Source organism: Copidosoma floridanum, unplaced genomic scaffold (assembly GCF_036245765.1).
Source record: "Copidosoma floridanum isolate Cflo_tuat_1 unplaced genomic scaffold, Cflo_Japanese_pri ptg000034l, whole genome shotgun sequence".
Taxonomy (NCBI): Eukaryota; Metazoa; Arthropoda; class Insecta; order Hymenoptera; family Encyrtidae; genus Copidosoma; species Copidosoma floridanum.
In genome coordinates, this window is record NW_028321911.1 from 8015937 (window position 1) to 8040788 (window position 24852).

Below are 24852 nucleotides of genomic sequence, written 5' to 3' on the forward strand. Positions count from 1 at the left end.
GAGTTTAGCGGAACAGTAGAACCCCCTTTTTATTATAAACGTTCACAATGAAATAAGCAAAAAATGTGTATGTTAATAGCTCCACAGTAAGCTTTGATCTCAACTCCACCACTTCTTCCTCGTCTATTTTCCAAAACCTACTATTTGTAGATCCTGCATTATCCTAAACTTTTTCCTGTGGAAATGATTGCTGATTCCCAGATGCAAGATCAAGTTTTTCTAAGACAAATAACTGTCTGGCTTTATGTACAACTTTTTATTTTTTTATTCGTTTTTCAAGTTTCTGTTTACGTTGTCGAAGATCCTTGCATGGAAAACTTTGACAATGGACCTCGAGCTCTTCTTATAAAACAGATTTTATATGACATTTTTTCCTGCAAAGAAGAAAAATAATGAAAAAAGTTATGAAATGTTCCTGTACTGAAAACTTTGACGTTGGTCTTTAAAAGAAACTTTTCAGGGATATTAGCTGTGGCTTTGCTAAAACATTGCCCGAACTAGAGTTGCTTTACCCCTACCAAAAATTCCGCACGGAAAACTTTATTTAAATCTTTTTGGCGATGTCGTAGCTGGTTTATTTTGACAAGATTTATCTCAAAAAAGTATATTGATAGTCTAATTCTAAAGAAAGATACACGTACGAAAAAACGGTTTTTCTTAGTAAAACAAGTTATATATTATTTCGAGCATTATTGTCATACTCATAATGATCATCACCTATCATCAATCATTCAGCCTGCGGCTTTTGTCTTTTACTTTCTTGCATATGACACAGGTCATAAAGCTTTTAGTGTTCATAAATATATGTAATACTTGTGCCTTATAATTCAACTATAAAAATGACGTTTGAGAAACACTTTTAATATAGTTCAAATCATCCAGTTTAAAAGTTTTTCAAAAATTATCCTTGCAGCATCAGACATTTCGAATGTTTTCTTATATTTAATTTCATTATAAATAAAACAACCTAATTACGGGAAAGTTTGACAACGAGTCTCATGTAAAGCTTATCGAAGATGTCAGCTGGGCACTGCTGACAATCATATCAGACAGCATTTCTCTCTAAAAAACACGCTATTAAAGATTCCCGTGCGGGAAACTTTGACTTTGAATAACGAGTCGATTACAGTGCTTATCGCAAAGTAACGAGTTCTCGAAGATCTTTGCCCAGGAAGCTTTGACGATGGGATTTGAGTGAAGCTCATCAAACATTTAGAAATTTTATTTGACGTTGGGTATTTTGTAAAGATACACGTAAAAAACTTGGAAATATCGTCAGTCGATTTTGGGTTATTTATACCGCAATGAAATTCTCACATAAAAATCAGTGACGTGTGCACACACTTTGGGTCTACAATCTTTTCAAAAAGTAGTATACTGCCTATCGCATTTAGAAAACAAGACTGAGGGGCAAATGATACTATGACTAGCAGGTAAAATAAATCTGATACTCAAAGTTACTGATTTTTTACACAATTGACATGCTTACGTAAGTATGACAGGTCAAAAATAGAATGAAATGATGAGCTACTAAAAGAAATTAAAATTCATTAATGGGTTTAAGGATTTCACATGAAGTATCATAGGATTATTATTTATTAAACCAAAATAGTTGTCATCCTGATAAATCTTAACAATGTCCTTATCATTTATAAATAATATGTTTCCATTGTTCTTTTAAAGAAAAGTTGTAAGAACAAAAGAATTATGTGTCGCAAGAGACAGTTATTTGTCTTAAAAAAACTTGATCTTGCATCTGGGAATCAGCAATCATTTCCACAGGAAAAAGTTTAGGATAACGCAGGATCTACAAATAGTAGGTTTTGGAAAATAGACGAGGAAGAAGTGGTGGAGTTGAGATCAAAGCTTACTGTGGAGCTATTAACATACACATTTTTTGCTTATTTCATTGTGAACGTTCATAATGAAAAGGGGCTTCTACTGTTCCGCTAAACTCAAAGTGAGTGAACAGACTGAACAGACCTCTACCTCTTTTTCCATCAGGCAACAAAGCCTATGGTCGCAACTATGTTGACTGACAGAGAACACAGTATAGGTCTCTTCAGTCTGTTCACTCAATTTGAGTTTAGCGGAACAGTGGAACCCCCTTTTCAATATGAACGTTCACAATGAAATAAGCAAAAAATGTCTATGTGAATAGCTCCAATACTTGTAAGCTTACTCAAATTTAAAATCTATTCTTTATCAGAAAATGATTAATCTGATTTAGTATAGCATAGATTCCGCTAAGTATAATGTTGTTAAATAGTCGACATGTAGTTGTAACGGAGGGTCAGATGATTTATGTGAATAAGAATAATATTTAAATCAATCGATCCCGTTTTTTGTTATAACCCCCCATTCCTCTAGCAGCCCCCTACATCATTTTTAGAGAACCTGACGATGACCTTAATGATCTTCTCAGACCCTGATATGTATAAATGCGTGTGCATGTCGTATATATGTATATACATGTATACATATACATTTCAATCACATACGTATGCAATTTTTTTTCATTTTGCAACCACAGGTATTTGTATATATATTTAGTTATACCTATTCTACACAAACCCCTTAAGTACAATAAAGCCCTATTAAGAGATACGTTAAAGAGATTTATTTTTAAAGAAACTATTATCCTTTTAATGAGCGTATGAAAACATTAACAAAGATTATATAGAATAATCGAACAGCCAAAAAGTACAAACATTGACACTGAATAACGTACGTTGATAAAACTACCAAACTATAATATGATTTGGAGACGGCAAAATGGTCATCAAAATATTCTTATAATAAACTACTATTAGCAGAATGCGTTGCTATTACAAATTTAAACTTAATACTTTCGGAAAATTTTAACTTATATGTACATACTCTAAGAAATTACTAGATTACTACCTTAAGAAAATATTTTTAAGTGAAATATGTTATTTTAATAATCAGATTGTGAGACTATTATTTTTTTCTCTCGAAGATTTCAACTGAAGTATCGATTGCATAAAAAATTACTTCATAAAAAATAAAAAACTTCCCATGTTTTAATATTATGAATACAGACAATTTCAGTCCATTCTAATAAGGGGAAGGTTGACTCCACAATTTTTTATTAATCCTTATACCAGAATATAATACATCCATTTTGATTATTTAAGATATAATCGGAAAAATATTCAAAACTATATTTCATTAAGGGTTATAAGATGCATTCCCTAATAAAGCATCTTATAATGTTGCAAAAATCTAATACGTTGCAAGAATAAAACAAAAATTTCATTTGAATTAAAAGAAATGTCTCCCGAATTAGAAATATTGTTTGGAAAAAAATTTAAAAAGAATTGTATTCTAATTAAAAGTTCTAATAAATACATAGAGACATGACTTTTTACATTTACTAAGATGTCATTCTCTTTATCATCATTTTATTACATAATGAAAATACATGACACAATGTATTTTTATCTTATTATTAGGTTTTTTTTGTTAAAACGAGTTTTTCTTAAACGATTATGGAGCATCTATAATTACTTTGATTTTTTAATAAAATTTAGTGTAAAAATTATAACTTTGCATACATATTATGAAAAAATCATTCGTAAAGAAATTGTAATGTACCAGTCTCATTAAACTGTTCTATTGTTTGAAGACTTAAAATGGTAAAATTAGAACAGTAAGAAAATAAATTTGAATTCATCATTAGTTATTTATACATTATTGATTTATGATATTTATAGGTCAAATGATAAGGTAACATAAAAAAGATTTATTTTTAAGTTTTGGAAACAACGTTTATTGTATTGAAAAAAAAAAATTAAATAAGTAAATAATTCATGAAATAATAAACTGTAAAATCAACTAATTAAAAAAGAGCCATTAAATATCAAATCCAGAAATAAGTTACGGACCGTTCTAGAACAAGCAGAAACAGATTTATAAATATTATGGGCCACTCGTAGCAATGTCGATAGGGTACTCAGCTAGTGTGCAGAAAATGGCTTGTTGGATATTCGAGGGAAATCTTTTTTCTTTCTTTTTTTTTTTTTTTTTTTTTTGAGGATTAGGTGTTATGATGAAGATCAAAACTATGAAATCTAATTTCTTTGCATATGCGCTTTAATAGGGTGCAGTAAAGTGCCGTATAGTCGTTGGGACAAAATAATGAGTAACACAGTATCTTAGGGTCGTTAATCTAAAATCGTCAGTTTAAAAAACCTTAAATTTCAACATACCGTACGTATCCATTTTATGCATTGAATTGATAGGCTTTTTTTTAAATCAGAGAAGTAGAAAGTCAGTTTACGTAGCGTGCAAAAGGATGAAACCTTACTAAAAAAATTTACGTTTTTTTATTAAAGAAAATTTTTTTGTTTAAGACATTTTTTTATTTATATATATACTAGAAGCCCCCCGTCTTGGCTTCACCCGAGGCTTACTAAATGGAACACCGTAGTGTGTTGACATGTGATGTGAAACGTTTTCAGTTAAAAATATTTACATTTATTGCTGACACTTCTCAGAACAAAAATCTTCTTATTAAAAACATGTTTGTTCGCAATCCATAAGTTTATTTGTTTAAATAATAAGCTGTAAAAATTAAAAAATTACAATTATGCTGAAAAGTACCGTGCGTTCCTCATGCCATAAAATAATCGTTGGCCATAAGAAGCGATTGATATGCAGTTTCTTCCGTATAATTTACGAAAAGGGCTATTTTTTAAAGCTGTTAAGATTTTAAACTCCCAAAAAATATATATAAAAAAAAATTTTTTTCTCTTATCTCACAACTTTATTACCAGAGCAACAAAGTCCTGGCGCTTAATCTCTACATTTATTTATTGCCACAAAAATACAAATGTATTTTCTACTTATTTAAAAATTTGAATTTAGATCTTTAAAGATTTAAGAGATTACTGTGAGGGTAAAATGAAAAGCTGATCTCTCACGTAATGGATTCTTTATTTGGCGATTTTGGCTGTTCCAATCTTGATAAATTTTCTGCGTCAGTTTCTTGACACCTCAAATTGTATTCATTAGATACATTTAAAGTTTTTTTTCCAATATACCCTGTTGCAACTATTGGCATACTTACGACTTTTGTGACCCCTAAAGGCGGTTTTCTGTCAACTTTGTTAAGTTCTAATATATTTGTTGGCAATGTAGTTCGACATCCAATGGCTCCGAAAAAAGACCGGTGAGCTTTTTGAGTAAACTTTTTTTTGACTGAAGTTTACAGCAATTGTGACTGCCTGGATACCTCAGGGTGATCATCTCTGGCCTGCTGTTGAAGCCCCAGACTGATCGGAAAAAAAATTACAAAGTCCGAAGCTTTAGGGCTAGTTGTAGTGCTCTTTCCTAACGTCTCTTGATATAACGTCGAAAACGTTGGTGTCTAAAGCACCTTTTTTTTACAGACTCAGTTGTTTTGATGATCTAAGGTAAAGAGATTAGTAGAGATTGGTTCGTAATGCTTGCCCGTTGGAGACTCCCGTTGGCTCAAGTTTTTTTTTCCTTCATAGCTATTAGGTTCACCCAGCGCAGACCTTGGAGAGGATCGGTGATTCCTGGTTGAATGCTAAGAGTCGAGAGGGTAATATAGGGTCGTCGGTCACCGGGGTTTCCAGCCTTGCAACAAACAACACTGCTCGTGACGTCTGCCAGTTAATGACTGCTTTGGTTTAATAGTGGCCGGCTTTACATAGTCTTTTAGTTGACGAATCGTCTCCAGAAATCGAAGTAAAAATTTATTTGTTGGCAAGGTAGTTTATACTTAGGTGGCCCCTTAAAAGGACCGATGAGATTAATGGTTAAGTAGAGAACGTAAATGCTTACATTGGCCCTGAAAAGAGGTAAAATTTCCAGTCATTTCTTATTATTATTCTTGATTTTTTTTTTTTTTTTCAATTATAGTGCTCTACGTCCGGCTCCTTCAATAAGGGCACTACTATGGGCACTTAGCACTTTGGAGAAGGAAGGGAAGAGGGATAGGAGGCCTCCTATTACTGGGAGCGGGGTAGGAAGAATTAGGCAGTTTTGCTGCGAGAGGAGGTCGCCGCCTAAACCCTCCTCGAGGAGGATTGCGTGGTGAAAAAGCACATGTAAAAAATCACAGAGGTACTCGCACGAAAAGTCGCACTAGCCGGGAATCGAACCACGATCTCCCATGTGCCAATCCACGACCTAGCCGACTGAGCCACCGCGCCCTCTTATTATTATTCTTGATGATGGAGAGCCAGCTGTGGGTAGCTTGACTTTTACCCTCCGAGTCTCTGTGGACGGAGACCGTACATGAGAGAGGTACACCACTGATCAAAAAATATCTCGTCTTTGGGTTGTTGTCCAGATCACCAACTGCTCATCGTTAGTCGGGGAAATATGGGGATGCCATTGGGGACACGACCACTAAGAAGAAAGCCGTTATGGCTGCCCATGCCCCTCAGGGCTGTTTTCCCTGGCTTACATTTATAGTATAAAATTCTCTGACGGCACCAGGCCAGATTGTAATACGGCCACATAACTTTGAAGGGTTGGAGCAGGATATGCTCTGGCTAGACACATTTTCTGGTACTCCACCGGAGACGTCAACGGTTACAATAAATTTTTTTATTGGTGGCACTCGTCAATCCTGGAAGTTCCGGGTGATAGTAGACCTAGCTGCACGACGATCATCTACATTCTCGATACAGCTAGATACACTGCCAGTTTAAGAACGCTGTATAATCTGCGACGCTCCGGCCTATTATAACCACACTTATTCAATTCTGTTGCAGGTAGCTTCGATTTTATGTCGACGCCACCTAGCGGATCGTACGGAACTAAAGTAAAAAGCTGGCATATTTTTGCAAAACTTTGAGCTTATTTAATGCTATTATTATTAAATTTTTCAAGATAAAAACCATACTAAAACCATCCAGGAAGTGTTAAGAATCGGTATGCAAAATTTCAGCAGAATCAGTTGAGTAGTTTTCGCGGTTAGCGATTACAACGGTTTTAGCGACTTTGCTTTATATATTAGTAAGATATATTTGTATATTACTAGTGTACGCATATAGCTTTATCTGTCTGCACGCTTCATGCACCAACCCCCTATTAATGCATTTTAATCGTTCACATAGGCTTCAGTAGTAGGAGAAGAAAGATCTTAAATAAAAAAAAAAAATTTTAACTGAAAAACATGAATTTCGTAAGTAATAATAATAATAATAATAATATTCTCAAAGATGTAATAAATACATTTTATATAAGTAACGTATGGTTGTTATAAGAAAATCAGCTTTAATTGTACTGTGGTAAAAAAATAAAAAACAGTTTATAACAAAAAAAGATGAAATATGTTTATTTAACTTAATAAGAAAAACTTCTAGCATAGTACAGTTTTCAATTTTTCTGTAGTTTCAAAAACATATGGGCAATATTAACACTTGAGTGAGCTCATTTACACGGAATCATTAAATAAATAGCTGAAATTTTAAATTTTTTTCGCTTAATATTCTACATTACAAGAAAAAATTTCTACTAATGTGTCTTATTACACAGAGCACCCCTGTATTGTTTATATAACTATCTTTAGTAAACATATTTAGTACAGGCTTGTTGATTATCCACTCTACTCCAACAATGTAAGTGCATTAAAATAGTAAAAAAATCGTCTGGGGGAAAGTAGGAAGGTAGTGGGAGGGGGGAGAAAAAAAAGTCGTGTACAGGGGCAGCGGAGGGGCAACAGGAGGGTAGTGACGAGGTGGAGGGGGTATCGGGGAACTCGATCCAATATTAATGGGATTCAAATAACGTAGAAATAAGACGAATTTTCTCTTAATTTTTTGGAGGCCGTAGAGGGGCAGTAAGGGGGTCTTTTTGGGGCAGTAGGGGGTTATGTGAAATTTCTCGCACATTGAACTATATTATATAGGAGGATGTAAATATTATAATATCATCTAGTTGTTTGTTAAGGAAATTCTATTCAAATCCCCCAGAGCCCTTCGACGTCTTCTGCGCGCTTCTAGTAAATTTCCTCATATTCTAGCAGCTCTACTTCCGGAACAGGCACGTATTTTATTTCGTTACTTGTATTAATGCACTCTGCGACTATTTTACCATTAACATTCCTGGCTATAAAGTTCCCGAACAATACTCCATCCTCCATTTCTTGGAGGGGTATCCAGCCATTTTCTGAATTATTTTTGCTTTTTCTTATTCGCGCATAAATTACTTGCCTCGATCTCGCAGGTATTTTAAAACACTCCGGCCTTACCAGTGGTATCTCTACGCTATCTAATTTAATTGTATTCTGGGCGGCGCTTATTTGGCCCCGGTATCGCTTAAAAATATCCCACTCTATGATTCCTTCCGCGTCAATTGGGAAGTCATGGGGGACTACATGTAATGTGCACTCTAATCCGTGCAACTGGGCCTGTACTGTGCCCAACGTTTTGCGTGCTCCGTGAGTCACGCCAATGATAGCTACTCGATACCTACTGTCTATTAGCATGTCTGTGCTTAAAAAATTAACCTTTACAATCGAAATCTCTGCGCCTGTATCCGCATAAAAAGTCGCCTTTCCATTCTTTAACTGTGGTCTCTGTAACTGGACCGATGGTGGCCTATGCCCTGTTCTCGCGAGTTTTATAGTTATCTTGGGAAGCTGCTCTATTTCTTCGTCACGCTCTGAAAGCTTGGGTTCATCATTATCTACATGTGTGTCCGGTGCCTTTGTCCGATTACTTTTCTTGCGGGCTCTCCTGCCTTTTCTTGTGTGTTTTCCGCTCCGTTTTATCGGAGTGGTATCCTGCTGTGCCGTATTACTTTCTATTTTTTCTTGCACTGTGTAAGTACTCGGACTGTCGTTGTGCGTCTTCTTCTCTACTATCTCTTTCTCCGTCTTTTGCGGCCTCTCTCTCACACATTCTTCCTCACTGGACACACTTTTCTCTATCTCTTTCTCTAGTTGATGCCCGACGTTTGGGGAGCACGCCGAACATCTTGCGAGTTTAAAGCTGCCAGTACGTCCCTTTTATTGTCATGGCCGTATGCGTTATTTTTTCGATGCTGTGGGCCCCTATTCCGTGGCAGCTCTTGCCTAATTAGGTCCCTATTATAGCCGTCCCTACTGTCTTGATTTTTATAGTCGTTCCCATAACGGTTGAATGATTCCCTGTTGTTGTTAATATACTGGTCACTGTAGCAGCGGTTGGTGTAATAATTGCTCCCTGTAGGGTTGTAGTTATTATACCTGTTATTGTAATGATTCCTGTCATAGTAGTTGTTATTTCTATTATTGTAATCGTTACTTCTATTATTGTAGTTATTATTCCTATAATTGTAATTATTATTCCTGTTATGTTGTTCCGCTGGACCATTATTATAGCCCCTGTTGTAATTATTGTAATTATTGTTATTAAAGTTATCATTTTTACCCCTATAATCATAGGCATTTCTATCGGTATGGGTATTATTCACGGGTTGGTTATTTCCCTCGATTCGCCGTCTTTCCTCTTCCTCTATGTCTTGCATACGTAAACGACAGTCTCTCGCGTAGTGTCCTGGTCTCTGACAATAACTGCAATTTCCTTTTAACTCTCTTCCGTTGTCTCGCGAAGTTTTTCTGTCATTGATTACTGCTAGTAATTTTCGGCATTCCTCGACTGAATGCCCGGTTCGGCCGTCGCAGTATATACAGCGTTTTACGTTTGCTGCGGTCCCTTGTGCCCCGTTAGTGATTTCTGTTGTGTTATCCTCTTTACTTGCTAGGTTTACTAGTGGCCCTCGCTCGGTTGTTGCCTTATTGTATGCAGGCAGTGCACTTACTGGTAATGCGTGCCGTAGACTGAGGTCACTCTCTATTTTTAATGCCTCTATGATTGCTTCACAGAGAGTCCTTGGATTTAAGCTTGTGATTTTGCACCTGTATGTTGAGTGCAACCCATATGTAAATTGTTTGACTGCTTCTGCCTCCACGCTTTCCTTTAGGACCTGCTTTTGAATCGGCAGTAAGCTTGGATTCGAATCGTGCAGCATCGTGAGCCTGTTATATAATCGTTGTACCCTTCCGCCGTAATCTTCTATCGATTCCCGATTTTGCTGTCTGATTATCTTCAATTGTGCCATTAAAGTGTCCGAATTATTTATACTCCCATATCTGTTCGAAAGTTCCCGAAGAAATTCCTGGACCGTGCTGAATAAAGCCAATCTAGGCGCGAAATGCTCAGCTGCTTTTCCCTTTAGTCTACTTGCAATGGTTCCAAGGAAAAATAATTCATATTCTGGACCGATCATTTGAGCAGTCATTCTTACCATTTTTTCGAATAGCGGCAGATTGATTGGGTCGCCGTCGAAGAACGGGATGCTATTTGCCATGTGGCTGAGCGTGGGCAGAATGTTTTGTTGTAAATTCTGCGGTCTGCGTGGATGGTTATGATTACCCGTAGCTTGCATATTTTCTGTATATAGGCCCATGGTTGGTGCTATATTGTCCCTATCCCTATGTTCATTAAACTCGGTCCAGTTTGTGTAACTATTAGTCAACGGTAGTTCTGCTACCATATACACGAATTCCTTTATTTTTTCAGGTTCTTTGTTCATATCCCTTAATCCGTCCCACAGCTGTTGAGCATGTGAGTCTCTCGTCCCGGAGTTTCTTGTGCCTTGATATTCGTAACGGGGTGTAACGTGAATCGGCCGCTCTTGTTTCTCTGGCATGCTCCATTGTGTTGACAACATATTTGTTTTATTTTTTCGAGTTCCACGTATTTCTTCAGTTTCTCTTAAGCTTCGCCCGAAGACTCGTTCGCCAGAGAGAGGGTCCATTTCTTTATTTATACGTCCTGTGTTTGCGTTTGTGTCACACAATATGTCCCTTTGATCCCTTATCGTCGGTGACAGATTTCGGCTGGTCTCAGTGTTTGACACATGTGGCACGTTCACTTCCTCTGCTCTTTTTAGTTTTGCTTTTATCTTTGAAAATAAACTCATGACTATCGCTTTTGTTTCTTCGTCCAGGGCGTCTAGTTTCTCGCACCCCTCGGGTTCCAGCTCCAATTCCAACATTCGTTCCGTCATATTTTCCTTTTTTTGTTCACTATTGGGCTCTGGCCTGTACAAGTCTGCCGTCATATTATTACTTGGGCCTTCGCTATCACTCTCTGACTCATGGATAGTGTCGCGTAGATGAATCATTTTTTTCCTTTTATTTTCTTTTTTTTTTTTTTTTCTCTTTTATATATGTATTTCTATGTGTTGTATCCTCTTTTTTGGTTCTGATAAGGTTTATTTATTCTCCTAGCAACGGGACTGCATTTAATTACCTGTGTCACAGCTTAACAATAATCGGGTGGAAAGAGTAGTGACAGGCGAGATAAGAAAATAAAAGAGCAGCGTTCGTCTTTTACTAGCTCTCTTTAATTTTGGCCCTTTCTTTGTTTAGTGATAACTAGGAAGAAATATTATTTTGGGAATATCTGCGGTCTGTTTTGTTAATAATAATTATAATAATGAAATTAGTGGTGTATATGGGTGCCGGTTATTATTATTATATTATTATTTTCGGATATTTCCTATATCTGTGGAAGCCTACTTATAAATTTCCTCTGTTTTATGTTTGATATGCCCAAATTTTCTTAATCTGCTGTTTGTTTGAGTCTGTTGTCTTGCACGATTTCTCTTCGGGTTCTAAGAGTGAGAAAAAAAAACGCCAAACACGGGGAGCGGACGTGACAATAAGTATAAATCCAGAAACAAAAATTTTCTACGACCTTATTTTCGCCTAATAAGTGCCTTCCCTCTTTTTCCCAGGGAGTAAGGTATAAAATTAATTTTATTATAAATGGACTTACGTTCTCGTTAATATGCACACCAGTAGAAATAAGATTTTGAAAATCATCTCTTTTTAGCGTTCGCCGCTTGTCTCCTTGATCCTTGATCCTGTGATTATCGGCAGTTGGTGTCCTAGTCCTGTTTTCCTGCGGGTTGATGTCACCGTCGCTTGCAGAATATGACTGCTCCTGTCTTTTTTGATCGGCTTCTCGGCTCCTTGATTTTTAATCGTTGTATTCTTGCGGCACTGCACTATGTGTGCTTCTCGGCGTGCAAAAAAAATTTTGACTCTTACCAAACCCCACACCTAGCACCAAAACTGTTACGTGGGTAAACCGAAAGGTAAGGAGGTGCTTCGCGAGAACGATCAAAACCTTGGAACCTTAAAGACCTTTATTCAAGATACTTAATTATAAGGCAAAGACGCGTGTGTGTGTTCCCGATTAATTGCCCGATCTCTCCGAGTGTTCTCTTCGCTCTCCCTGTCTGCCCGAGTACTCCCTTCGTTCTGCCGGTCTGTCCGAGTATTCCCTTCGTTCTCCCGGTCTGTGCGAGTCTTCCCTTCGTTCTCCCGATTTTGAAGCTTGCCGGGCCTTATATTACCTCGTTCCCCTCCCGTCGGTACCCTCTTGATAGGGTAGCTTCGTGGTCACCAGGGGGAGGTAGTATGATATGCCTAGCATATCGTACGTAACAGTATCGTTAGTTTATTTGTTTTTTTTCCTTTCAATTTTTTAAAACTAAAATTTTGGCCCATTTGTTTTTTTTTCTTCGTTAACTTTTACTTCGTTCAATTCGTTTTAAAAAGTTACAAAATGTCTAAACAAAAATGTGACAGTGAATTAGACTCCCAAATTGCAACGAAAAAAAAAATTCTTCCTTTTACATCTACAGAGAACTTTCTTACAATGGCTTGGACAGGTATTGCTTCTATTCTGCTTCCGAAGGGAATGACCACTCACAGAACTTTCAGACTTTCATTAGACTTGAGCACTGTAGAAAGTGCGTTCTTCAAGTTTAAGCCAAATAAACAAAAATTATGTAATGTAGAAGTAATTATTTGGGATGAAGCTTTTATGATACCGAAAAAAGCGTTAGAAATCGTTGATAGGACTTTCAAAGATTTATCTAGTAGAAATAAACCTTTTGGAAATAAAATAATAATTTTACGTGATAATTTTTGTCAAATTCTCTCAGTAGTAAAAAACGGAAGCAAAATAACTATTGTTTAAGAAACCATAAAATTTTCCAACTTTTGGCCTTTGTTTAATATTTTTCAATTAAAAAATAATATACGTTTGATTGATAAAAAATTTTCTTCACTGCTACTGGATATAGGAGAAGGCAAAATTAAAACTTTTAGAATTCATCAGACATGGAAAACAAATGATGTATTATGTTCTAAAATTTTTAATAATGATAATAATTTTCTTATATTTAAAGCTGTATTAACATCTCACAATGAAGACACACATTTTTTTAACAAAAAAATTTTAAATTATATGGTAGGAACATTAGTAACGTATTGAAGTATTAATGAAGCAACTCATAAAGAACTAGATAATTCAGACGATAATATTAATATTAATTACCCTACAGAATGTTTAAATAGTATAAAAGAAGGTCTTCCTTGACACGAATTAAATTTGAAAATTAACGCTATTGTTATGTTAATATAAAACTTAAACATATCTGAAGGACTTTGCAATGGTACAAGATTACGAATTACAAAATTATTTAAATACAACATGGAAGCTGGAATAATAACAGGTAAAAACAAAGAAAATAAAGTCTTTATTTAAAAAATAACATTAAAGACAAACAATTTTTCTTCGCTACCATTCATATTATACAGAAAACAATTTTCATTTACCTTAGCTTTTTCTATGACTATCAATAAATCTCTCGGTCAAAGTTTTGATGCCTTCGGATTATACCTTAGAAAACCATTATTTTATTATGAGCAATTATATATTGCACTGTCCAGATGTAGAAACCCAAAAAAAGATTGTATCCAAATTGAATCGGAAAACAAACTTGTAATTGAAAATATTGTTTGGAATTAAATTTTAGAGTAAAAAAAAAACTATTCCATAGTTTATCACTATTTTTATACTTTCTTGCAAACTTTTTCTTTCATCAAAAAAGCAAATTTCAGTACCGTCTAGTACCCGGATTTATGAAATTATAAACAATTTTTTTCATGTGATGCGTTTTCAGATACACCATCATGGATGCAAAATTTTATCAGTGTGACAAATTTAACTCAAAGTTTTCAAATTAAGAGTGTCTATCATCGCACGAAAAAGTTCACGAAAAAAAATTTTTTGTACGTGATCTATGTAGCATTATAATATTAAAGAAGAAGAACTATTTGCGTCACACAAAAGAATGCCAAAACATTGAGAAAACTTTTAATTGTATTAAATGCGGGAAATGTTTCAAAAGAAATAATCACTTACAGAGACATTTAAAAAGTCATGAAAAAAACGTTCAAAAAAATATTTGTCAAAATTTTGGGAAAGGTTTTGTAAAGGCAGAGCACCTAAAGAGACGTTTTAGAGTATGTTATCAAAATAAACATCGTAAGTAAGTTAATTGTAAAAAAATTGTTTAATTTTTTGTTTTGTTCAAATAAAATTATGTGTGAAAATCAGACCATTTGTAACAGTTAATATATAAGGCTTTACAAATTTATTCACATTATGTACGGGGAAGCTGGGGGGAGTATGGGGGAGCTGGAGAGGAGCAGAGGGGAGGTGGGGGGGAAGCGGGGGGAGCTAACAAAAAAAGAAGGATTACTCGAAAAATGCAAGAAAATGAAAGAAAAACTACCTTATTTGGGGGGGGGGAGGTAGGGGGAGCCAAACCGCGCTCTAACTCTTATGACTATATGATATAGGAAGATATATACATACATATGTGTGTATATTTATATAGTCAACGTACAATATAATGTATACCGTATGTTAAGTGTGCCTGTACGCATGTACATATTGACTAAAGGTGATTACACGACAACATCAACTATAAGTTTTGGGTTGAGACTTCCGTCAAGTTTCACGAGTAATTAAAAACAGTAACTAAAGTGTATAGCAAAAGTTATATTTAAAACACTTAAATTATGAGACTTGTGGGCGTATTTTGATATTTTTCAATTCTCAATTACTCTGAGATTAATAGATAAACGTTTTTGAACGTTTTTGCTAACCATCAAAAATGGTGGTATTAAAAATTGTGATATTCCTGAAAACCAGATTACTTATAACTAATGCTTAAAAATATTCATAATAGTTCACGAAAAAATTTTTTCCTTACAACTGTATGTACATAAAGTGTACATATTTTAAACATATAATACAGGTACGTTTCACGACTCGTTTGGTAAGAAAGAAATGACTACTGAGTCGTTTAGAAAGTAATAAAGCTTAATATTAAATCACATTCAGTCTGAATTTACCATTCAATTGCGTGTGTTATCTGCGATAACTATGAAGTGTTGAACATACGACGCAGTTAATAAGATTATTCGAGCATTTGGCAAAGGTCATTTTAAATGAATATTGATTCTATAACGTTTGACTATGGTATATTTTAAAAAGCCATAAAGTATTTTTTACCAATTTATTATGACTTTTATTTTCTTACTACATCTTAAAGAAAAGTAAAATCGAAAGTAAAAATAAACTGGTAGAATAATGTCAGTTATGTTATTTGTATTATATGAAGGATAGTTAATTAAATCTGTTTCTGTTTTACTCGACTATATTTACAGTAACAATTTGAAATAATCGAAATCCTCAAAAATTAGGCGTACAAGCTGTTACACTGTTTTATGAAAATTATTTTACGTAGAATAGGCAACAAAGAACAATTCTTCTTTTTGCAAAGCTAGTAAGATATACAACTGGACAGAGGTGTTAATTAAACCCTAAGTAAATTGTGATAAAATCTTTACGTCAAAATTACTTAAATTCTATGGAACTTAAAAATCCATGAACTAATTTTCTGCTTGTTTTTTCCAAATTTATTTGGTTTGACTAACTCTATGTAATTATATAAAAATGTACTTAGTTTGCTCAACTGTATATTATTATTCTCAATTATATTTATTAAGATTAGGTAGTACTCACAGCAACAATAAAAATTATTTAATACAGGAGAAATTGTCGTAGTAACTGCCTTTATGTTTCTTCTGAACAGTAGCATGACATTAGACTTTTTTTTCCTAGTAAATTTGACGTAGGGGGAGAAACCCTTAAGACAATAGATACAATCTGACGTACTCACAAGTTGTAGGGTTTTTAAACTTTAAATCCAGAAATTTGATGAATAATAATAGGAAATGTTCATATGGGAGGCCTTTTCAATTTTTTTAAAAATCGAAGTTTCTGTGACAAATTTTTAGTCAGTAAGTATTCATCATATTTTTGTTATTATATGACAACTACAACTTCTGATTTTAAGTTTCGGTTCAGACAACATCATTTTGTGTACAAAGTTTTTAGATATTTTTAGATGTTTCAAGCAACAAAAGTGGCATCATTGAAAAAAAAAAAAATTTCTAAGAACTTCCATGTGCGTATCTATCAGACTTTACAAGGTGTAAAATTGTCAAGTACTAGTAATATAGCAGTCAAAGGCATTTTCTTACCATGGGCCCAAAGTGCACTTTGCGCCTTCTAGTCACACTTTGTGCCCTCGTAATCAATCTGGGCCCACGGGCAGAAAAGTTTTTTGCGCCCTCCAGGCCCAAAGTACTTTTCTGCCCGTGGGCCCAAAGTAATTTACTGGACGCAAAGTGCGTAAGTGCGTAAGGACGCAAATAACTGCATTTTTTAAAAGAGTTTAGTTATTTGTTTTATATTAAGCAATACTTTTGGATTTCGTTCTACTTCAAAAAGCTAGTTTTAGAAGTGGAGTGGCTATGGGCTACTTGTACATATACAAGGAAAGCTAGTAAAAAGTTAAAGTAAGTAAAAAAAAATTTTCAAAGTTAAACTTTAACATAAGTATTTTCTCGTTCATACATCAAAAAACGTTGTGTTCTAACTAATTAGTAAAAAATGTTTGTCAAGAAGAACTAAATTAACTGTAGCTGGAAACCAAGCTTCATAATGGTTCATTATGACACTTTTGAGATTAGTCTACGATATCCAGTAATTTTTGTAATACAGTAAGTATGATGTTACTTCCTTGAAATTTGGTAATATTTCACACCCTTCTTATATTTTTTCTCACAATGCCTATCTCAGTATTCAGGTACAAGTCAATACATATACTGTAATCATTTCTAGAAAAATTTAATTATAAATCGCGCTGTGCACGATTAACAATTAGTGAGATCACCCATTATTGTCGATTAACATCTCAAACACATAACTCTATGAATATGTATACTTAATTACTACCATTTTTTTATTTTTATAAAGTAAGATACAAAACTATTTACCTTTTTCCACGTATTCATAAGCAAGATACTCATCAAAACTAGAAAATCCTTCATAATACAGTCCTATCCAGTCACCACTATGTGATTTTATATCACCGACAAACTTGTACGTCACAAAATTTTCTTCATCAATGTACCACGCAATTACTGGATCAAATTCGATTCGATTGAAAGATATGTTTGATCTAATTACAATATCAAACTCTCCAGTAACCGGTTTGTGATCAGATTGTACATAGCAAGGATGACTTCTGTAACTGTATTGTATAGCCTTTAACTTTGTATCTTCATGAACACTTTTATTGACTTTATATAAAATTCGATCCGTCCAAGATGGTCTACGCCTAGAAGATTATTATAATGTTTAGTTATTTTAGCTCATGAGTAGAAAATGTCTTTATCTATAGTTTCGTTTTAATAGGTGTTTAATAGAGTTAACTATCTCAAATGCAACATTTTTTTCCATGGCGTTTTATTGAACTCTAATTGAAATAACGTACAATAACGATGAGTATTAATATTGTTGGCATACTTTGAACTATGATACTAAGAATTAATCAGAAATATTGTATGATGAATCTAATACTTAATAATTATGATTTTTCCCCCTGATAAAAACAAAAACCACTAATTTTTTTAACCAACATATTTTAAACTATTATAACTATGGTTGAATTAAACCCCTCGACTCACTTAGTGGACTGTATAACTTTTTTGAAGCCAGAAATAGAGAGATAGGAGAACAATTAAGGGTTAATGATGTTCTGGAGCTCGTTTCAAAAGATGAATTTATTCACTTCAAACTACACTGTGGCTCTTGTGCACTCTTTTATTCCGATATAAAATAAGTGTAAAAGTAAGGCTCAACGCGATTACAAACAAAGAACGAGACTAATAGATTTAATCCTCCTTTTTTTGCTGTACGGGAGACAGCGAGAGAGGAACACTACTTTAAGGCTTGTTAGAATGATCGGCTCACTCGTTAGAATTAGTTGAGGCGCACTGGCCTCGTCGCACTCAGAGCAGCAGCTACGCTGGATCCCTTTGGTAAGTAGATGGTAACTGACTCGATACACGGGCTATGTCTCTCTCGCTCTCTCCTTACATGGGTACAGCAATGGTACCAACTTTACTGCTCTCCTACCTCCCTTCACCAAGCCAATATCCAAACAAACTGTAACAACTTTTGAATGAGGTTTAAAATTTGAAGCCAGTTAGAGGATAGTGAATTTATATTTTCTACTGACTCTTATTTAAAAAAAAGTAATTACATTTAAAGTTATCTCTTTCTGAACTTCAATAAGCTCTTATCATTGTCACACGATAATTTGTTAAAACAAAATAATATTGCGATATTCGAAAATATGACTAGTGTTACCACACTTCCCCCCCCCCATTTAGGAAATCGGTGAGCCGTTTATAACTATCATTAGATAAGAGGTAGTTACAGGTTGACAAGCAGTCTGGTTCCGACTTTTGTTATGATTACACGTTATGTATCCTCAATAAAGCATTATCTTGTTTTCAAATTAAGTATACCTTAGTATTTATTTGAACCTCAAGATTACCACAAAAATGGCGACGAGGAGAAAAGTATAGTGTGAAATTAAACACAAAGTTTATATGGTAAATGGGTAAATTAACGTGGGAGTTACTCGAAAAGGATATTAAAGCAGAAAGAACTTCGTGGATACAAACATTAAGTAAAGAAGATTTGTTACGCGCGTGCAAAGAATACAATTCACAGACAAGCGAGGACCCAAGTTTGGACGAGGTGAGAAAGCTGCTTAGAACGTTCGTGCAACAGAAAGCTGAGCAAGAAAAAGAGATCATTGAGGTGAAAGAAGGCTCTGTAACGACAAATAAGAAGAAAAAAAATGTCATTTGTTGGAAATATTGAGCACTTTAGAAAAGGTGGGGATTGGTCATCTTTTCAAACACAGTTGGATGCTTATATTATGCTAAATGATTTCAGTAATGAAAAAAAAAGTGCATTATTTATTACTCAAATCACATCAGAAGTATTCAAAGACTTGCAAAGTGTATGCGATACAGAAGATGTCCTCAAAGTGCCGTACGAGGAGTTGAAGGCCAAAATGAAAGAGCTGTATGCACCTGACAAAAATGAGTGTTTGACAAGATTTGCATTTTCGAAGAGAAGTCAACTACAAAATGAATCTGTGGAAGAGTATATTTCTTCGTTAAAAAATTTAGCTAAGCAGTGTAATTTTTCAAAGACGAAATGGAAAAACAGATAAAAAATCAATTGATAATCGGGATAACTAGCAAGAACACAAGATATGAATTGTTAAAGGAGTCAAGTAAATTTTTAGAAGAATTAATTTTGTTGGCGAAGACGGTAGAAATGGCTCATATTAAGGCTCGAGGACTAGAAAATTCTACGGATTCTTCAGGATTTTATAACGTTCAAGCATCGAAAAACATAAACCTGGCAAACCGTCGTTTGCCCCAGGGGAATAGCTCAAGATATCGAACTTCGACTGACCAACCGAGGAAAAATCAAAACAAATCAGGCAAATGGAGAGGAAACATTCAAGCGCAGAAGAAAGAAGATGATTGGGTATGTTTCTGTTGTGGGAAAAATAATCATTTGAAATTTCAATGTTAGTTAAAACTTAAATATTGTAGCGAATGTGGTCAACAGGGACACATATTTCGCATGTGCCCGAAAAACAAAAGTTCAAAGATCAGCAATAAGTCACAGTTACATCACGTTACAAACGTTGAGGAGATTGAAATTTCAAATGAGTTAAACGACAATACTGTTGGGGATAATAGTGTAAGCGGCGCCAAGGGAAGCGAAGCGAGATTTTCGAGCTATTTTTTTTCGATCACAAATGTTGCTATTACCGATGATAAATCCGTACCTCCACTTATTGAAAGTATTTTTGTAAACAATATACCTCTTCGTATGGAAGTAGATACAGGTTTAGTATCAGCAATTTCGCGAGAATATTATGAGAAATATTTTAATGAGATAAAAATAAAACAACCTTCAATGACCTTAACTGTGTACAACAAACAAAGCATCCCTGCTATAAGGGAGATTGAAGTATCAATAAAAAAATTATATAATAATAAGGAAGCCGAAAATCAAAGATTGTTTGTAATTGAAAAGGGGCAGACGCCTATTTTGGGTTGAGAGTGGATGAGTAAATTGGGTATGTGGCCTTTACACTATTCAGGGCAAAGTTTTTTTATGATTACAGAACAACAAGAAGTTAATGTTGTTGAAAGTTAAAAAAAAGAGTTTCCAGACGTCTTTAAAGAGGGGTTTGGATTATTTACTAAAGGAAAGTTATCACTGCAAGTTAATTTAGAGGCACGACCAAAATTTATGCATCCACGAAAACTACCATTGGCATTACGGGGTAAAGTCGAAGCTGAAATAAAACGATTATTACAGAATAATATAATTGAAGAGGTTGAATATAGTGATTGGGGCACACCGATTGTACCTGTGTTGAAAAGTAATGGGAACGTTCGACTTTGCGGGGATTTTAAAGTCACGTTAAATCCAGTTCTAAAATTTGATCATTTTCCATCTCCAAAAATTGATGAAATTTTTTTTGAATAACGAAATAGTGATAAATTTACAAAACTGGATTTAACTTAGGCATATCAGCAAGTACCGCTGAACGAAGAGTCGCAAAAATTGGTAGTAATTACTACACATTTGGGTCTGTTCAAATACAAGCGACTTCCATATGGTGTTTCTACAGGCGTAGGGTCTTTTCAAAGAATTTTATCTGCAGTATTATTAGGGATATCGGGGGTAGTGGTTTTCGTAGACGATGTGATTATCGCGGCTTCAACTGTAGCAGAACATTTACGTCGGTTAAGAGAAGTTCTTAGAAGATTAAATGAAGCGGGTTTGACGTTAAATTTTTATAAATGTAAATTTTTACAAGATGAAGTAACTTATCTTGGTTTCAAACTGGACAAGCACGGTATCCACTCAATAGATAAAAATCTAAAAAGCGTAAGAGAAGCCCCAAAATCAGAAAGTTTATCACAGCTCCGTAGTTTTTTAGGTTCGATAAATTATTATTCACGTTTTGTACCAAACTTGGCAACAAAGATGCACCCTTTGTACGATTGTTTAAAAATAAATAAATTTGAATGGACAAAATCGTGTGATTTAGCATATGAGAATATTAAATACGAGTTGTCTTCTAAAAAATTTTTAATTCATTTTGATCCAGAAAAGCAATTGATTTTAACATGCGGTGCATCACCTTACGAGATTTCAGCAGTATTATCGCATCGTATTGAGGGAAATGATTATCCGATCCATTACGCAAGTCGTACATTAGACACAGCTCAACATAATTACTCACATTTAGATCGTAAGGGCCTTGCAATTACATTTGGAGTAAAATGTTTTTACGAATATTTATTTGCAAATAAATTTACATGACAAACAGATAATGCTGCTTTATCGCATATTTTTTATCCAGAAAAATCAATTCCTCAGATAGCAGCGTCTTAGATTCAGAGATGGGCCATATTTTTATCTGCTTTTCAATATGAAATTAAACATATAAAAGGCGATAAAAATTACGCAGATTGGCTTAGTCGTCTGCCTTCAAAAAATACTAAAATTGAACGTTAAGGTACGGCCATTTTAGAAAATTTATCGAGCGTAAACATAAATAATATTAAATCACACGATTTTGCTACTTTAAACTGGAAAACAGTGCAACAATGCACGCGCACGGATCCTTTGTTGTGTCGTGTAATGCGTTTTGTTTACATGGCTGGCCAGAGAAATAACTTAGTGAACAAGAATTAAGAACTTTCTGGAACAAACGAGAAGCTTTAACGATTGAAAGCAATTGTGGGGCCATAGAGTGGTAGTTCCAGAAAAATTTAAAAAATTAATCCTGCGTGAATTTGTGGCCAGAAGCTTTTGTAATGAAAAACATGGGAGAAAAGGCTACCACGGATGTGTTTAAGGAAGTTTTTACACGTTTTGGGTATCCGGCTTATGTGGTTACAGATAACTTTAAAACTTTTGTAGGGGATGAATGTAACAAGTTATTCCAGAGTGCAGGAATCCGTCACAGTGCAACTCCGCCGCATCACCCAGCGACTAACGGAGCGGCGAAAAATTTAGTTGACACATTTAAGCGAAAAGTAAAATGTATGATTAACAGTGGATTGGATTTAAACGAGGCTATAAAGCAGTTTTTGTTTGATTACCGGAGCACCCCTCACAGCGCAACAAATCAAACACCAGCTATGTTAATGTTTGGGCGTAAGATTCGAAATAGATTTTCGTTATTACGGCCGAGAGAGCCTGAACATTTGATTTATTCGCACCAAAATAGACAGGTGAAAGCACATACCGGACGAAGATACGTGAGCTTTGAGGTCGGTGATACGGTAATGGTTACTGATTACAGAAAGGCAAACGAAGTGTCTTGGATCCGTGGTCGAATCGTGCGCGAGGTAGTACCAAATGTTACTTATCAAGTAGTTATAGACTCGAATACTGTGTGGAAGAGGCACTGTAATCAAATTCGAGCGTGTGACAAGGAATCAAGGGAAAGCGAAAATGAAAACAAAACAGATGTTACTGAATCAAATTTACCGATTATTCGCAGATCGGTGCACATACAAAATAAAAAAAAATAAAAAAAAAATTAAAAATAGAGAAGTGTAATGTTAATATGTTTTGTGAGTCGGGGGAGATTACGATATTCAAAAATATGACTAGTGTTACCGCACTTCCCCCCCTCCCCATTTAGGAAATCGGTGAGTCGTTTATAACTATCATTAGATAAGGGGTAGTTACAGATCGACAAGCAGTCCGGTTTCGACTTTTGTTATGATCACACGTTATAAATCCTCAATAAAGCATTATCTTGTTATCAAATTAAGTATACCTTAGTATTTATTTGAACCCCAAGATTACCACAAATATTTTTCTCAAGCTAAAACAATATTTTTCGCATATTTAAGCTTGGTAGGAACTATTTTAAATTTAGCTGATCATTTGAAGAAAAATACGAAAAAAAAAAAAAAATTTGTAACACTAAAACCAGCTTCAGATTTTAAATTGATTCGTGAAAGTAGTTTTCATTTAAGAAGTAGCATTTTATCGGTCAAATTTTTAACTGTAGCATATTACCAGTTTTGTCTTCTTACCACTAATATTCGTACACTTAATTTTTTAGTTATCTATTTTTTTAGTACTGTGTATTTTCTTTTTCAGTATTCTTATTTAGATAATTGTTAGAAACTTAAAATGACTCTAAGAGGTATACAAGTAATAAGCAAAATTGATATTATATAATACATCTATCATAGTATTAATTGGCGAATATGTAGATAGCAGCACTTTTGTTTAAGCACTCTTCAAAACCATCCTTGCCTTCCTAATAACAAATATACTCAAGAATCATTATAAGAATTCACATATTTTGTATTTTAAGATAATTTCTAAGGAAATAAGTAAGAATGAGAAAAATACCCTCCCCGGGTGCAGATCAAACACATAACCGCCTGTATACTAGACAGTTGCTCTACCACTTCAGCTATCGATGAGCCGTACATTCACTCGGGCGTAGGTTTAGATAAGTTCCAATTCTTAAATATTTAACTGTAGCACCTCAAGCTTAATTTTAATAGGTATATTTAAGAATGATTCTAATGCTTCTAGATACGTTAGAAATTCAAAATGACTTTCACAGATATACAAGCAATATTCATACATCTGTCATCGTATCAATTGGCACATACGTAGATAGCGGCACTTTTTCATAGGCACTCTCCAAAACCGTCCATGCCCTTTTCGATAGAAGACATACTTAAGACTAATAAAAAAAATTTACATATTTTCTGTTTCAAGAAAATTTCTACTGAAATGAGTAAGAATGAGAAAAATATCCTCTCCGAGTGCTGATCAAATACACAACCTCCTGTTTACTAGACATTTGATCTACCACTTGAGCTACCGAGGAGCCATACATTTACTCGCATCGTAGGTTTAGATATTTTACCATTCTTAATTTTTGAGCTGTTTGAACTCAAGCTCGATTTTAATAGGTATACTTGAAAATGGAATTGATCCACAAGCATAATAATCATTTCTTAATACATATTAAAGAGAAATTTAGACAGTTAGAGGGAGAATTAGAAACGGACTAAAGGGAACTGGTATGTAAGACAAAGACATTACGTCCAGAGTAGAAAAAATAAGTTTACTTGGTCATATCCTAGTACACACTCTTTGACCATTTATATCTTGAGCTCCGCTAAAAAATAACCATTAGAGGTTATATCTTTTAATCAATCGAGATAAAAAGAGTTATTTATGAATAAGATTTAGTGGATGCGACTGTTCTCTTCCGTTGCTAACAACAGCTGTGATCGTCATTTTTTATACATATATTTATACATACAGCTTTTAATTTTCTACGTTGTGTCATTGTTCTTAAAATCAATTATTTAGTTGTTCATGAATCGAGTGGGAACATCACATTTTCTTCTTGGAAGTGTATACGTACAAATATTATTTGTTTTTTTTACAATATTTTTTTTTTAGAAAATATCGATTAACAATC

The 24852-nt window shown here is 34.4% G+C and overlaps 1 protein-coding gene across 1 annotated transcript in view; it reads right to left on the reverse strand.

Moving 5' to 3' along the window:
* Positions 1–24852, reverse strand: part of LOC106647070 (inositol polyphosphate 5-phosphatase K) — a 146071-nt gene that overhangs the window by 62592 nt on the left and 58627 nt on the right. The window contains exon 9 of the mRNA XM_089597616.1: positions 17261–17604. Within this exon, the coding sequence (XP_089453742.1) occupies positions 17261–17604 (344 nt within the window). The remainder of the gene's footprint in view (positions 1–17260; positions 17605–24852) is intronic.